The sequence below is a fragment of the Tupaia chinensis genome, unplaced genomic scaffold, assembly GCF_000334495.1.
Source record: "Tupaia chinensis unplaced genomic scaffold, TupChi_1.0 Scaffold138725_1, whole genome shotgun sequence".
In the NCBI taxonomy this organism is placed as follows: Eukaryota; Metazoa; Chordata; class Mammalia; order Scandentia; family Tupaiidae; genus Tupaia; species Tupaia belangeri.
Window position 1 is genome coordinate 404,283 of NW_006198617.1, and position 15,519 is coordinate 419,801.

Here is a 15,519-nt window from a genome sequence, read left to right on the forward strand (position 1 = left end):
CGCCCCCCCCGCCGGGCAGCGTGCCCCCTCACGGCCATGTAGGGCTTGCAGCCAGCGTCCATCGTCTTGGCCACGGAGTCCACCAGGTAGCCACTGATGCCGAAGTCACACATCTTCACGTGGCCCTCCTTGTTGATGAGGACGTTGGACGGCTTCACGTCTGCGGGGCGGGCACACCTTTCTCAGTCGCATCCCCAGCCACGTTCACGTGGCCCAGCCGGCAGCTTCCACCAGAGCCCAAGGATCCCACGTGGGGACGGAGGCTGCACTGGCCCTGGTCACGTAGCGGACTGCCAGGACGCCCCCGGCCAGCAAAGCCAGCCCCGGCCGCGAGGGGAAGGCAGGGCCCTAGCGCCCCACTCAGGGAGCTGCGCCTGTCCACCACTGTGCTCTGGGTGTGAGGCCAGTGAGGGGACCTGGAGCCCCCCCACAGACTCACAGTGGGTGACAAGCACAGTGACATACACCTCAGTGCTCTCTGGGGGCACACGTGTGTGAGGATACAAATGTGTGGGGAAGAGACCGGAAGATTCCATGCCAAACTGCCAGCCGTGGTGACTTGGGGTGGGTACTAGGATGGGCACCAAGTGGCCGGGGGATGAGCCTCGCCAGTTTCCTGCAGGGCAGCGAGTTTGGGCATGCGACCGGCCCTTGGCGCTGAGAGGCACGCGCTGCACCTCCCGCAACCTGGTGAGCCCAGCATGGCCCTGAGAGGCTAGAGGAGAACGCGCAGAGCCGCTCGGTGGAGGGGGACCGAGAACACTGAGTAGGTGGGAGCGCACATGGGGCTGACCTATTGGATGGCCTGTGCGTTTCCCGCTCGGCGAACCTTACGCCAAAGCAAAAACCAGTACACACTGGCAAAATGCCACCTTCTAGAAGGCTGACCCACGTGGGCAGGCTCCAGGTTCAAGTCTGAAGACTTCCTGAGTACCGGGCACACGCATGCCCATAATCCAGGCTGGCTGTGGCTGGGTCACAGCGTGAAGCCAGTCAGGGTATCTAGGTCTCTTTTCTCTGCTTCATGAAACAAATGAAAACTTAAAAAAAAAAAACAAAAAAGCCAAAACCAGCCCGTCTTTCCCGGAAGAGCAGTAGTTGGTCTAGTCCCAGCTCTGAGCACTGTGGTTGGGGTGGGTGGAGAGCAACCTGGATTCCAATGGGCACCTCACAACCTGGCACTGGTCTGCACGGCAGCCCGCTCCTCCACTCCTGAGAGCAGGGTGCCGTGCCCTCGTCACGCATGTGCACCCCCTGCCACTAGACCCTGCTGGGCACTGACCTCTGTGGATGACGGACAGCTTGCTGTGAAGGTGCTCCAGGGCACGCACGATCTGCCACGGGGCGGGAGGAGGGAGAGACACAGTCAGTTACTCCAGTCACCGCAGTGCAGAGCGCCTGACCCCACCCGTCCTCCTGTTTCCCTCACATGGAGAACCCAAGGGCCACTTACCAGGTCCTTCTTAGGTAAAAACCCACCCCTCCACAGACTCCCTAGCCCCCTCCTCCTCCTCTCAACCATGGCCAAGCTACCAGGAGCCTCAGAATCTCCCCCTTGGAAGATGCCTGGGGGAGCTTGAGGCCCAGGGTTGTTTTGGCATTTCCAGGTGCAGTCAGGACTCAGCAATACCAATTCCACTGAGTCTATTTCTCTTTTCCCATTGGCTACTGGGATGCTCAAGCCCAGTGATGCAGCCTTTGTCAAGTACATTTAAACTAAAAGCAAACACTCTGGAGGCTACCCTTCCCCACCTTAGCTGGTACCTTTCTGAGCTGCCTCAGGGCAGAACACCAAATCTAGGGCTCCAGGAGCTGCAGACAGCTCTGGCTGAGGTGGAGAAGCTGGGCCGCTGCAGGGCAGTTGGCCAGCAAGTTCAGGGACACTCACAGACACTGCGATCTCCCCCAGAATGTCCTCCGGAATGGTCATGTTCTTCTCCAGCACCTTCCGGTAGAACTTGTCCAGGGACGTGTCCATCAGCTCCATGCAGATCCACACGTCTCCCTGCAGGTGGACGCAGCGCTCAGCCGGGCTGGTACAGACCTGCTCCCAGCCCATGGCCTGCCGGCCCCACCACCTGGCTGGCCTTCCCAGGACAGCCCAGCCTCCACCTGGACACACGGCCACCTGCTTTGCCGTGATGTTCTTGGAGCCCCCAGCTCTCCCCCTACCTCTTGGACCTCTCCTCCGCTCGCTTCTCTCCTCTCCAGCCCTGTGGCTCACGGGAGCCATCAGGGCCCTGCCACCCCGGCCTGGTCCCTGCACCCGAGTGGAAGCACCCCAGGGAGAGGGGCCAACACCAGAGTCCTGGCCCTCCATCGGGGGCTTTTAGACAATTGAGCCAGCTCAGCACCGAGTCGTCTGCTGCCCCCACAGGTCCCTTCTGTTGCTCTGACCGAGGCCTGCAATGACCCGCCCCCTCTGCCCCAGCCAGGCTCTGCATGTCCTCAGACAGCTGCAGAAGCCAGGGGACCTCCTCGCACCTCTCTGAACAGCGCCCCGTAGAAGGTGACAGTGTAAAAGCAGTCGACTGTGCGCATGTTGATGTCCAGGTCCATGAGCAGCCGCTTCTGCTCCTGTGAGTTCACGGTGGCCCGGATCCGCTGCGGGGAGAGCTGGGGTTCAGGAGCAGCCGTGGGGCCAAGCACCCGCCCCATCATATGAGGGCCAGGAGTTCAGGGACGCACTGCAGACCGGCCCTGCAGAGCTCGGCATGTCCCTGGCCACAGTCAGTGTCAGCATAGAGCTGACCAAGAGCCTCAGCCCCGTGCCTCCTCTAGGCAGCCCTCCCTGTTGCCTGCAGGCTCTGGTACTCTCTGGAAGGACGGGTTGAGGCAGGGGGCCCTGCTTACCTTCACGGCCATGATAGTGCCACTCTGGGCATGCCGCACCTTCTCCACCACCCCGTAGGCGCCACGGCCCAGCTCTGAAATGGTCACCAGGTCATCGGCCTCTACCTCAAAGTTCTTGGGAAGCAGAAAAGAAAAAGGTGGGTGGCCATCTAGTCAGAACCGGGCAGAACCAGTCTGGGGATGTGTCCATCGGAGGGGCCCTGACCCCCGCCCAGTGAAGGCAGCAAGGGCAATGGAAAGAGAGAAGGGCCCATTGTTGAAAGCTGGGCCCAGGCTTGGAGCCACTCCCTGCTGTGTGGCCTCAGGGAAGTCACTCAACCTCTCTGAGTTGCACAGTACCCTCTACAAAACAGGCGTGGCACCAACACCCCAGGGCCGCTGTGAGGCAAGGAGCAGCCTCTGAATAGCCCGCCGGCACAGGGAGTCCCTCTCTCCTCGGCCCGCCCGGCTGGTCAGAGGACTTGCTGGTGTCTGTTACTCTGACTGAGTTCCCACGACATGCCAGTCCCTGTTGAAGGCCCTGGGAATGTGGCAAGAATAAAGCAAAGCTCTGGCCTCCTCCGGGGTGGCCCTCTACTGAGAAAGACGCATAAAGGAGCAAGTGAGACGAACAGGACGCCGGGCAGCAGGCATTAGGGCGCGAGAGGGCCGGGAGGGCGTCCCAGGGCGGGGCGGGGCCAGGGAGTGGGCGTCTGGGGGAGCCACGGCCTGCCCTACGCCCGCACTCTCTGTGTCCGGTGCCCTCCCAAGGCAGCAGGAGCGGGTGAAACACAGACACCCAGGGCCAGCCGAGGGTCGGTCAGGTCTCGGCGGTGACACAGCAGCTGGGCCCACAGCCCAAACTCCGGGAAGATGAGCCAGCTCTGACAGTCCCTCGAGGCTGCTGCCCCCATTCTGAACAGGAGGGTCGGGGGCCCAGGACCACAGCCGGCACCATGGGAGCACAGCCATGTCCCTCCACAGCTACCACACAGAGGCCCTGCTGGCCAGCCAGACCCGCTCATTGGAAGCAGCGAGCGGCCCCAACTAGAAGCGCAGGAGCACCTACCCTGTCTCCGATGGTGATGAAAGTCCGGGAGTCCAGGTTCCGGGGAGGTCTGTGGAGAAAGCGGACTCCATGAGCCTCGGAAAGCCACAAACACACCCTGGGAGATGGTGCCACTGCCCAGAGGAGAACCGGCCTGTGCAGGCCCCAAGAGGTGGCTCCTCAGGTCACCTGTCTCTCCAGGGCCGAGCATGGCCCACGTGGGACGGCAGGGCCACCTCCCTCTGGCTCCCTCTGCAGCCCCGTGGTGCCCAGGCGGAGGCGGGGACATGGAGCACTCACGTGGGGTTGGGCACCGGCAGCTTGCACACACAGGAGATCCGCAAGTCCTTCTTCCTCCTGGACTTCCCTGGAAGGGGAGAGAGCAGGCACGGGTCCAGTCACGTCCCTAGGGCTTCCCCCAGGCTGGACAAAGTTGGGGACAGAGGTGATCCTGCTTCTACCCTGGAGGAGACCTTGGGCTGCGAGTTGGTGCAGGCAGTGCTGTCAGGGGCCCCAAGCCCCAGGTGGCAGAGCACATGTTCAGCCCCAAGCTCAGGTCAGGCCAGGCCAGGCCAGCAGTTTCCCACCACCCTCCCAGCACGGTGGGCAGGACACGAGCCGCAGCCCCAGGGTCATGCCTGTTAGCAGGTGCATGAACGCCAGCACTTGGCTGCTGGCAGGGACCAGCAACGAGGGCAAGGCCACACGGTGCGGACAGCCCCCAGGCTGCACGGCCTCTGAGCAGCTGGCCTTGCACAGGCCCCCACACTCCAGCCGCGTAGCGGGCCTGCGTCCCAGCTCTGCTGCGGGCTGGGCTACGTCCCCAGGTTCACGTGCGGGATCTCCTCCCCCAGGCCCACAGAACACGACCTTATCTGGAGACAGCGTCTTCACAGAGGAATTGAGCTGAGTGAGGTCCAGAGGCTGGGCCTGCCCCAGTGTGACTGCTGCCCTTACACAAGGGACACCAGGGGGAGTGCGCAGCCATCCAGGGGTGGGGTGGCTAAGGTGCTGGCTCCCACACGGCCGACTGCATGGCTCAAGTCCCGGAACCAGTGGCTTGAAAAACATACCAGGTGCATGTGTGTGTCCCTAAGATCCCAAAAGGAGAATGCAGGAGGAAGGACTGCAGAGTGGTCATCCCCCTGGGGGTCTTAGTCCCTCCCACCCTCTCCCCATCTCAGACAAGTACATGACCTCACAGCAAATTTATAAATACATGTGTAAAAGGGGTAATCTGGACACACAGCGGGAGACGTGGTGGGAAGACAGCGAGGGGATGCCACCTACAGGCCAAGGGGAGGGCTGGGACAGACCCCTGCATGGCTCTGGAAGGAAGGCCCCGGCCCACCCTGCCCTCAGTGCCCTGCACAGCTGTGAGGCCAGCAGCCTCCTGTTCAGGGTCCTCGTCGAGGCCACCTAGGTGTGGCCGTGCTGTGTCTCTCCCTGGCTTGCTGGGGTGGCCCTGGTGAGGGGTACCGAGGCAGACAGCTCCACTGGGCCCCACTGTGCTGTGCCCCAGCCTCAATTCCCCAGGGGTCACTCTGGGAGGCCGACCCCCACTGGGCTGGCTGGGGAGACCCCGGCCAAGGGCTGCAGCACACACCAGCTGAGCCTCAGTGGGTGTAGTCACGTCGGCCCGGCCAGGGGACTCCAGTGCTCACGTCCCAGGGCCGTGCCCAGGTGCCAGGACCACCGTGCATGCAGGCCAGCCCCTGCCCCTCTCAGCCTCGGCCTCCCCCTCCATGCAAGAGGGGTGGGTGCTGATCCCAGAGAGGGCTCTCGTGGTGAGAAACCTACTGGCCCAGGCAGGGTGGACGACTCTCCCTTCCACAGATATGCCTACTCCAGAGGGCATGCACCACCCCACCCCTCCAATTCGGAAATGGGCCCCGCACCACCCTGCTGCTCTGATTCAGAAACAGGCCCTGCAGAGCAGCAACCTTGGTCACGCGAGGAGTCAGGAGCAGGGCTGGTCCCACAGCCGAGCTTCCCGGGAGGTGGGATGGCCGCCTGTGATGTGACAGAGCTGGCTGTGGGCAGGGAGGTGTCAGAACCGGCTCCCAGGCCACACCCAGCCTGCTCAGGGTGAGCCTGCTCGGCCTCGCAGAGCCACTGAGGGCAGAGTAACACCCACTGTACAGATAGGGAAACGGGCACCATCCCCACAGCTGTGCCTGAGGCCCCGCTGCTAAGGCTGCCAGCCTTTGCTGTCATCTACGCACGAGCTCACCCCTCCATGCCAGGCTTCCCGGGGGCCCCAATGCATGGGGAAAGGGGAAGGAGTCCACCAGCCCTGCAGGGCCAGAGAGGGCAGATCCACGCCTAGAGGCTGGACCGCGGCACACTGTCTCACCCCTGCCTATACACACACAGTGCCTCCTCGGGCTCCTGTTTTCCCATCTGAAAGGCACTCGCCTCCCACCCTGCCCGCCTAGTTGACGGGGTGTGGGGTGAGAGGAGCCGGGGTCCCCAGCACCTGCAGCAGGACCTGGCCAGGCCCCCCAGGGAGGATGATGGCCCCCCAGGCAACCTCCAGCTGGACCTGGAGCCCCCAGAACCAGTCTGGCTCCTTCCCACTCTTGCAGTTATTGTCTCCACCGCCCTCCCCAAAGACCCACCTCCCTCCCGCCTGTCCCAGAGCCCTCCCCAAAGACCCACCTCCCTCCCGCCTGCCCTCTGGGACAGGCGAGGGGCCCAGCCACGGGAGTGTGCCAGCAGCACCCAGGGGGTGCTAGGAAGGACCAGCGTTTGCGGTGCTGAGCTGGCTTGGGAGGGAGCTTCCTTAGTGAGGTCCCCCTGAAGGAGACGACACTTAACAGAAGGGAAAGGGAGAACCAGTCTGTGTTCTACAGAGGAAGGAAGTGACCTACCTGGGTCATCTGGCAGGTGGCAGGGCTGGCACTCAAATATGGCTCCCTGGAACCACCCAGAGCAGACACGTGCCAGCCACGTGCCTGCCCCAACAGAAGCTTCCTGTCCACTTCCAGGTACAGCCCTGTCACCTGCCACCAGGCCCCCCATGCCCCCACCCACAGCCCCAGCCCAGTGAGCACTAAGTCATTCCAGCCACTGGCCACTGGGGCCTGGGGACCATGTGTGGCCCTGTGCCACCTGCCAAGGAGACTCCAGCCCTGAGCTGGCTCCAACCCGGGCTCCGGTCAGCTTGCACTACGGTGTAGAGCAGCCTCGGTGCCTCATTAGTGATTTGTGTGGGCAGCACCCACACATGGGGCCCAGCAGCCAGGACGGTCAGGCACCCCAGGACAAGGCCCAGACAGCAGTAGACAAAATGCCCTGTGGGGAGGGGATCCCAGCGTCCACCCAGGGCAGGCGAGCAGAGCGCCAGGCAAGGCCAGCAGACACCTGCCACTCTCCCAGAAGCCAGGCCTCAGCTGCAGGTGTCTGTGCCCAGAGGCCCACAGCCCAGCCCCACCCAAGGCCCTGACCTGGAGGCCTTAGGAACAACAGCTTCCAAGAGCGATGACAACCACAGCAGCAGCTGAAGCCCCTGGGCATCTGCCATGGGTCACCTCATCATGACCTCTGTGCTTTCACCCCACTTTAAGATGAGGTCAGCACTGGCTGGTCTCGCTACGAAGGCCCTGGGAGCGCAGCCTGCTGGCCATGGGCACAGCACTTCTCATCTTCCCCAGACGCTCTGACAAGCCCGAGAAGGGCCCTTAGCCTCACTGGACTGGGGGAAACTGAGGCCCAACCCGCTGAAGCTGCCTGTCCCAGGCTGCAAGGTTAGGGCTTGGAGGCTCAGAACATCCTCCTGCACGGAGCTCCCTGTGGCAAGGGCAGGCCCGGGGTCTCCTGCTGCACCAGACACGGGCTCCTCACCTGTGGGCATAGGATGAAGCACAAACGAGGGTGCACCTGCCGGGAGCTCAGCACGGGCCGGGTGGCCGGCAGCCCTGTGATGCCCACACTTGGTACTGCGGCAGTGTGGGCCTCCCCGCGGAGGTAGAGAAGTCCAGGCAGACAGGCAGGCAGTTTCTGCTCTCGAGGCTTGGGGTGACCAGAATCAGAGACGCCTCGTGGTAACATCGAAGCTCTGCTTGGAGCCCTGCAGCCTTGGCCCAGATCCGTCCCCAGCAGACCAAGGCCTCTCCTGGGGGGGAGGGGTCCATGGCGCCCCTCCCTCCCAGCATGCTCTGCTCTCGGCCACACTCGCCCTCCTCTGGCTCTGGCCTGGGATCTAGGAGTGGGATGATGGGATGCCCCCAGGCCTGTTCCCGCCGTCAAGGGCGCTTCCACGTCAGCGGCTGGACTGGGAGGCTGAGGGCTGCCTTCCTCCCAGGCCTGGCCTCCTGCCCGCTGGGCCGTCAGGGACGCCAGGCCTGCGTCAAGAGTGACACGGGCTCCGTGGGGCACTACGCCAGCTGTCGGAGGGAGTGGGTGAGGCCACCATGGAGACGGCCCAGAAACAGGCCTGGAGCCACCAGCCGCTGCACCGTCGGCCACAGACGTCAGGGCCAAGCCCAGATGGCCCGGCAGCCCAGGGCTGCTCAGGTGCGGCCGCTCTGACGACTGTCACCACAACAAACAGAGGTTCTCGGCCGCCAGAGGCAAACCACAACAAGCACCCCAGCCTCAGCTGGCAGGGCACTGCTGCAGGTGGGCCAGTGCCAGGCGCCACATGTCCTCGGGCCCCTCCGGCCTCCCAGCAGCCGCTCAGGCAGGCAGCGAGGAAACCCAGGCTGGGAGGATTCGGCCACAGGCCTGAGGCTACAGCTCTGGTAGAGAGGGGCACCCACAGACTCGTCTGTAACTTCCCAGGATGGCGGTCCTGGCCCCTGTGCTCCTGCTCGAGCCATCATTCCCGGAACGAGCCCCCTTCCTTCCCACCTCGAGGCCTTTGCATCTACAACACCCGGGCCAGTGCCCCTCTCTTCCCTGCAGCGTCCTCCTGCCTCTCCCCTGCACAGGGGCTCCCCAGCCAAATCCCCTCGGTGCTGGCCCCCCCGTGTCCTGCTGGCTCTTCTGTCCCTTCTCATAAGCGACCCTTCTGTGGCCACTGCCACAGGGAGGAGAGAGCGGAATACATAGGTCACACATTCTGGGGCCAAGAGTCCTCAGTCCAGCTGCCACTCTAGTACTGGGAGTTGGACCTCTCTCGGCTCTGGGCCTCAGCTATGAGATGGGACCCCAGGATTACTGTCCCATGCCACGGGGTGCCGGGCATGTGTAAGATTAGGCAGGATGCCCAGGGATCCTGATAACACCAGGCCATCACCCTGGATGACCCCTCTGTGCACCCTCCTGGCAGTGCCGCGGGAAGGTTTCCACGTGGCAGGTAGCGAGTGGGTCAGGGAGGAGAGACAAGCGGACCAAGGTCCCATGGCGGGTGCCTGGCGGGCAGAGAACAGGGGAGCAGGCCTGTCTGACTCCCACATGTCAGTGTCGGACGGCAGCTTGAGGACTGGCTGCCCACCCCTGGCCAGGGAGCTCTGAAGCTGACAGCAGCTCTGAAGCTGACAGCCATGCTGGCTTTCGGTCGCCACCGGGCTGGGGGGAACTGCCCCCACGTGAATCCTGCCAGGTCCAGGGGCCGGTGGGGAGAAAGTCTGGAGCTGCAGCAAGAGGGGAAGGGATCTGTCACTTACTGCGCACCTACCATGCGCCCACCTGAGACTGCCCTCGACTAGCTTCGCAGCCAGCTGCACCTCCAGCACTCCGCTCCCGGCCTGCTCTTTCTTCCTCCCTGCCCACCAGCCTCGGAGGCAGCCACACCTCCCTGTCTCCTCACCCAGCTCCCAGGGCCTTTCTCATCTGGGAAGCCCACACATCCCTCACCACAGTGGACTCAGCAGACCAAGGCCTCAGGAGCAGGGGAGGGGACAGCGATGGACGGCCTCGCTGGGGCGGAAAGATCCAGAGCAAAGTGCAGCGCAGGGGCAGCACGGCAGAGCACAAGCGTGGTGGGAGGGTGGCTGCAGGCACAGGCCTCTGCCCGGCAGCGGCTCCCGAAGGGGCCCGCTCCAGCTGGTGCGAGGTGGCCAGGCTGTCCCAGGTCCATGGGCTGCTGCTCATGCAGAATAGGAGGGTCCGGGTGACCCTCTCCTCGCCAAGTGCCATACCTGCTTTCACCCTCACCTCTGCTATTAAAGCCTCACGGAGCAGGGGCGGCTACGAAGGCGTGCTTGGTGATGAGGCAGCTACCACGTGCCAGGTCCAAGCTCAGCACTGACGCTCCTGTGGCATCCCAATGGGACAGGCGTCCTCGGGTTCACCCTGGGAAGTGGGTGCTGAGGCATGGCGGGTGACTCCTTCCTGTGCCCTCAGCTCCTCCTGACCCTTGATGAAGCTCACACACCTCCACTGCCATCGGGCCTGTCACCGTCTGCCCGCACAGCTGCCCAGGCTGAGCACCGCACGACTGAGGGAGGGTGGCAGCACTCCGACACACTGCATCTGAGCCCGCCCAGGCTTGGCGTCTCCCTGGAGGAGCACACCGAACCCTCAGGATGGTCTGCAGGTGGTCTCAGCACCACCCTATCACGCAGGGGGAAAACTGAGGCCAGCAGCTGAGAGTGGAGGAGACAGACCTGCCTGGGCCTCTGGCTCCAGCCCTGCATCGCTGCCCACCAGTACCGCCCCAGCCCCCAGTGGACGCCGGCCTGAGGGTTTTGCAGGGTGGCCAGCTGGACGTACCATGTGCATGTTACAGCTCAGTTTTTAAAACTGAGAAAGATAAGAAATGATTACCACAAAAGCGAGGCCCAGCGCTGGGCAAGGACTGAGATGAGAGCCTGAGCCCATGGAGGGGTCTCAGTGGGGGCCTTCTTCCTCCAGACACAGGTTACACGGCCCCTTCACTTTTACTCTGAACGGCACGGGCGCATTCTCCACTCCCTTCGGTGTCTGTGGCTATATTTCATTAAAAGAAAAAAGGGGAGACGGAAGGTGCACCCACCGGGACAGAACAGGAGAGCCGTCTGCACGCTGCCCAGGGCCAGGGACCACCGTGACAAGGGCTGCACGCGACCTCCCCAGAGAAGCCCGAGCGGCCCCAGAGAGGAACCCCTGGAGCAGGGAGAGGTGACAGACTTGGCCGGGTTCGGGGGGGAGGCCTAGCGACCCTTCTGGAGTTGATGTGGCCACCCTGGGTGTCTGTGAGCTGCAGAGAAGCCCACCTGGGCCTCACACCCATGACGTGAAGCTCGTGAGGCTGAGGGCTGCTGCTGGGGAGGCAGGCCTGAGCTCAGAGTGAAGATGGGCGTGCGCGGCCTGCGGTCAGGCTCACCCCTCATCCCATCCAGCAGGCGGTCTCCAGCCACAGCACAGTGGCCAGTTCTGCTCCCAGCGCTCTCCCGCTGGTACTCCTCCTGAGACACCTGCCCAGGGTCCCGTGCCCCACCAGGCCCTGCACCCTGCTCCCCTCACTCAGCCTCACAACCTCCCTGGCTCAGGACAGGCCCTGGAACTACCACCCCACGGCCTCCTGCTCCATCCCCACAGCCAGCCAAGTCCTCGCCACCGAAGGGCTGATCTGGAGGCCGGTCCTCGCTCCCACTCCACGCCTGCCTCCTCACCCTCAGTGCTGGCTGCCAGAGCCGTTGAGCCAGAGCTGCAGGCTCTCTTCTGCACTGCCTCCCCGAAAGCCAGGAAGCCAGTGGCTGCCCCCACAGCCTGGGGATCAGGGGGTAAGAGGTCCCAAAGCCTGAAGATTCCAGCCAGCATTAACAGGCTCCACAGCCAGAGGCCCCGAGTCAGAGCCTGCAGTCCCCTCGATAAAGCCTGCGAGGGTCATCTCCCCAGCAGAGGCCAACAGCCATGAGCACAATGAATAACAGCAGACGCCACTCCTCGGTGGGCACCATCCATCCTCACTACCACCCACCAGGGAAGGAGGGGCCATGACTTGCCCAGGGGAGGAAGCAGTAGAGGCAGGATTCGAACCCCGGTCCACCCATCTGAGCGCAGGCTCCTCCCCACTCCCTGCTCTGCTGAGGTGTTCCTCGACTGGATTCTACTCAAGCAGAGGGCAGCCGTGCTGCAACCAGTACCTGACCCTCCATGAGTGTGGAATGAATGCATCCAGACGGATGGGATGTGCCGCCTGACCAATGCCACTCTGCAACCGGGGCTCAGCTGTGTCGTGGTCCTAGACTCAGGCTCCTCTCCGCACATGGCCGCCTTCCAGGACTCAGGCCAATCCCCCAGGCCACCCCTGCATGGCCTCTGCTCTCACCCTCCAAGTCCCTGGCCACGCGGCTGAGCTGGAGAGGTCTCCAGGGCGGAGGGCAAGACACAGCCACCACCTGCTCCTGCTCCTGCTCCTGCTCCAAAAGCAAGAGGAAACAGAGCCCCTGCCTAATAGAGGAAGTTCCTGGGCAAGGCGTGGAGGACCTGCCAGGGGTCCTGGGGTCCAGGACAGGGCCATCTCCAGCACCCTGCTCAGGGCCAGGTCTGTCTGCAGAGGTGGTGCATGCAGCCAACTCCCCACCCAGACCAGCAGGCAATGCCCCTTTAAGCTGCAAGCAGGAGGCTGGCATGCCCGGCGGGTGAGTCAGCGCCTGGTGCCCGCTGACTCACCCGCCGGAAGCCCGCGCTGCCCCTGCCCTCTCCCCACACAGGCCAACTGAGAACTCTGCTCCCTTCGGCCCTGAGCCATGGGGCTGGCTGATAGAGAGTTTCCTGTGCGTCACGCCCGGGGTGGGGGAAGTCCCCAGGGTGCCACCCTCCAGTCTTTCCGACTGCTGGGACTAAGGGGGGGTGGCAGTGGCCACAGCAGGAAGGGCCAGGACATGACAGTGCTCCCTGCAGCCTCTGTGTCCCCTCTGGGCAGCTGGGAGCCATCCAGTCACTGTTAAGTCACACACATGAAGTGGTCCCCGTGGGTGGCACTCCCAGGACAACAGCAGCAGAAGCTGTGCCTGGAACACCAACAGGACACGCATGGTGCCCCCCCCGGAACAAATGTGGCTTACAGATCTGCACCATGCTGACCCTGGGCCCGGCCCCAGCACCAGCTGCCCCAGCCAGAGGTGGCATGTGGGCAAGGAGGCCAGGGGAAAGCCTGCAGGGCTGCGGGCTGGGGGCACGTGAGGAAAACTCCCCAGGCCAGAGGCAGAACAGGGCAGGGCACGCCCCGAGGTCAATGCCAGCCACGCCCAGCTTGGTTCAAATTCCTCTGAGAAGGTAGGATGAGCTGGGGTCTCAGCGCCAAGGTGGGAGGGCGTGGGGTGAGGCCCTCCTCTGTGGACTGCCTGCACTCCACTAGCCGGCCTCGGCTGTCATCATGGAATGATCAGACTGCAGGAGCGCGCACTGAGCACCCGGGCATGCCTCTGCCTCAGCCAGCCTCCAGGCTGACACGGCCCTGAGGCCATGCCTGCAGGAAGGGACTGGGACAGGGCAGGGGGGGAGGGCGGGGAGGGGAAGGGCCATCCCACCAGCTCTACTCAAACATCCAGCCCAGGAGTGGAAGCAGGGGAGCACTGAGACACTGAGACATCATTATGGAGACACACAACCCTGGGGGGCCCTAGTCTATCGGTCACAGCCATGTGGCTCAGGCAAGGCATGTCATGCCCCTGCGCCTCAGTTTCCCTGTCTGTAAACAGGGCTGTGAGGATTGACTGAAAGGATGCATGGCATCCTAGGATTTCTGATGAGGGGGCACTGTGGTTCCCCCACCAAATCCATCCCTGTACCCCAAAGAGGCTACAGGGTCCCTGGGCCTTGGACATGCCCTTGACCCTCCATCTGACCCACTCAATGTCATGCTGTCTAGATCTGCAAACTTGAAATTCATCCTGGCTCTCTCTGTAGAGGGGTCCAGAGAGAGTAAGGGCCGGCTGCAAGGGACACAGCATGGGGTGGGGGTAGGGGGAGCAGTGTCCCCACAGTGCTCTCCCACCATAGCCCTGCACCTGGAACTTATTCTGACAGGCACACCCCACCTGGAGGAGCTGAAATGCCTCCAAAAACAAACACTGCCCCCAGCCCTCCCTGGAGCACAGCGCTCTGAGGTCCCGGTTCCCAGGCCCCACGGTTCCCAGGCCTCACGAGGTCTAGTCCTCTAAGCCCCTCCCGCCGGCCAGCTCCCCCAGCAAGCGCCTCTGAGTTACTCACTTGGTTGGGCAATGGTCAGGGATCCGGCCTCCCACTTATGTAAGACATAATTACCCTGCCCACCCGGCTCCAGCCCACAGCCGCACCGCGGGCAGCAGGGCCAGGAGGGCCCGCACCCTCCCAGGACCCACCTGGGCTCCTGCTGCCCTCCTGGGCAGAGGGACTGACCCTGACCAGGGCCCACTCAGTCCACTGTGCACCACCCCCTGCAGCTGGAATCCCAGCCCTTCCCAGAAAGAAAGCTGGTAACAACAAAGTCACTCAGGGGCTTCCCCTTCCTGAGCACCTACTATGTGCCAGGTGTCCAAGGCGCCCTTTGCCACTTCCCCACACGTGCTGACGGCGTTCACGATCTCCATCCACGGAAGTAGTGTGATTACTCCCATTTCACAGATAAGGAAACCCAAGGCCAGAGACAGCAAGGGGCTTGGAGGGGTGAGGGGGGCCAGGTTCAGAGGGCGGGAGGCAGCCCATTCATTACAGCCATGTCCGGTTTGGAAACCTCTCTCAACCCAGCCTACTGAGACTCCGACATGCCAAAAACATCTTTTTCCTCTTCCTGGAAAAAAAAAAAATCCCCCTTTCACCGCCCTCCAATTCTCATCCTCCCCCCCTCCGCATGACAAATCCTGCCGCCGCCACCTCACAAAAATTTCCAGGAAGGCCAGTTACTGGGAGACGACAGGAACGGGCCCCTTGCACAGCTAGCAGCCTGGCTGGGCTGCCGCCGGCGGCAGAGCAGACAGGCAAGGAAGCAAGCAGCCCTGCAGACGCTGAGGCACACGACGGGGGAGCTCCCCAAGCTTGCAGTTCGGCTGAGGGGGAGGAACTGTACGGGAAGCCAAAAGAGGTTCCGGGAGACAAGGGGGACAAGGCTGCAGGATAGGGTGCAGGCTGGCCAGGGACCGGGCAAGGTAGGGCATGCAAGATGGGGAGACTTGGGGGAGATGGAGTGGAGGGGTTCTAAACTCGGGTGCGTTCTGGGCACCCGCATGGGGGGAGAGGGGGGCACTGTGAGGTCCCCAACAACAGGGGAGAGTCAGAGTTCAATCCCAGCCTGGATACAGCCCCGGGCCTACGACTGCAAGGGGGACTGGGTGCACCCCAGGGGCCCTGGCGAGGGACAAAGCTCGGTAGTTCCTGTCCAGGCTGCAGCCCCCAGGCGTAAACGAGGACAGACGGAGGTTCCTGACCTGGAGCACGGTAAGCATAGAAAGGTCCTAGCCTGGGTCCGGCCCCGGAGAGCTCGCCTGGGTGCAGCCCCGAGGCCTAACCTGGAGGTCCAGGTGAGGTCCCGGGCAGGGACCCCGAACAGGGAGTGCCGCTGCGGGCCCAGGATGAGCGGAAACACACAAAGTCGACACTCGCAGGCGGGGCCCGGAGTGGGCGCGAGGTCAGGCCGAGGTCCCGGCCAGGCGCGCGCCTACCTTTGGACTGAGGCATGCCGGCGGGCTGGCTCGAGGCGGGAGACTCCATGCTGCAGGCGGGTCCGGGGCGGCGAAGAGGACTAGTTCAGAGGGCGGCAGGCTCCCCCACGGCCGAGCGCGCTCATG

General features: G+C 63.5%; 1 protein-coding gene across 2 annotated transcripts in view; it reads right to left on the reverse strand.

Annotated features, from left to right (window-relative positions):
• MAP2K3 (mitogen-activated protein kinase kinase 3) overlaps positions 1-15,519 on the reverse strand; it is a 25,545-nt gene extending 10,026 nt beyond the window's left edge. Inside the window, exons 1-8 of one of the 2 annotated variants that reach the window (XM_006161626.3) lie at positions 15,394-15,519; positions 4,181-4,247; positions 3,902-3,950; positions 2,854-2,967; positions 2,485-2,604; positions 1,889-2,005; positions 1,283-1,334; positions 33-160 (exon numbers count right to left, since the gene is read on the reverse strand). In XM_006161626.3, coding sequence (XP_006161688.1) covers positions 33-160; positions 1,283-1,334; positions 1,889-2,005; positions 2,485-2,604; positions 2,854-2,967; positions 3,902-3,950; positions 4,181-4,247; positions 15,394-15,442 — 696 coding nt within the window. In that variant the 5' untranslated portion in view covers positions 15,443-15,519. Of the gene's footprint in view, positions 1-32; positions 161-1,282; positions 1,335-1,888; positions 2,006-2,484; positions 2,605-2,853; positions 2,968-3,901; positions 3,951-4,180; positions 4,248-7,726; positions 8,366-15,393 lie in introns of those variants that run through there. The other variant, XM_006161627.3, reaches the window with a different exon arrangement.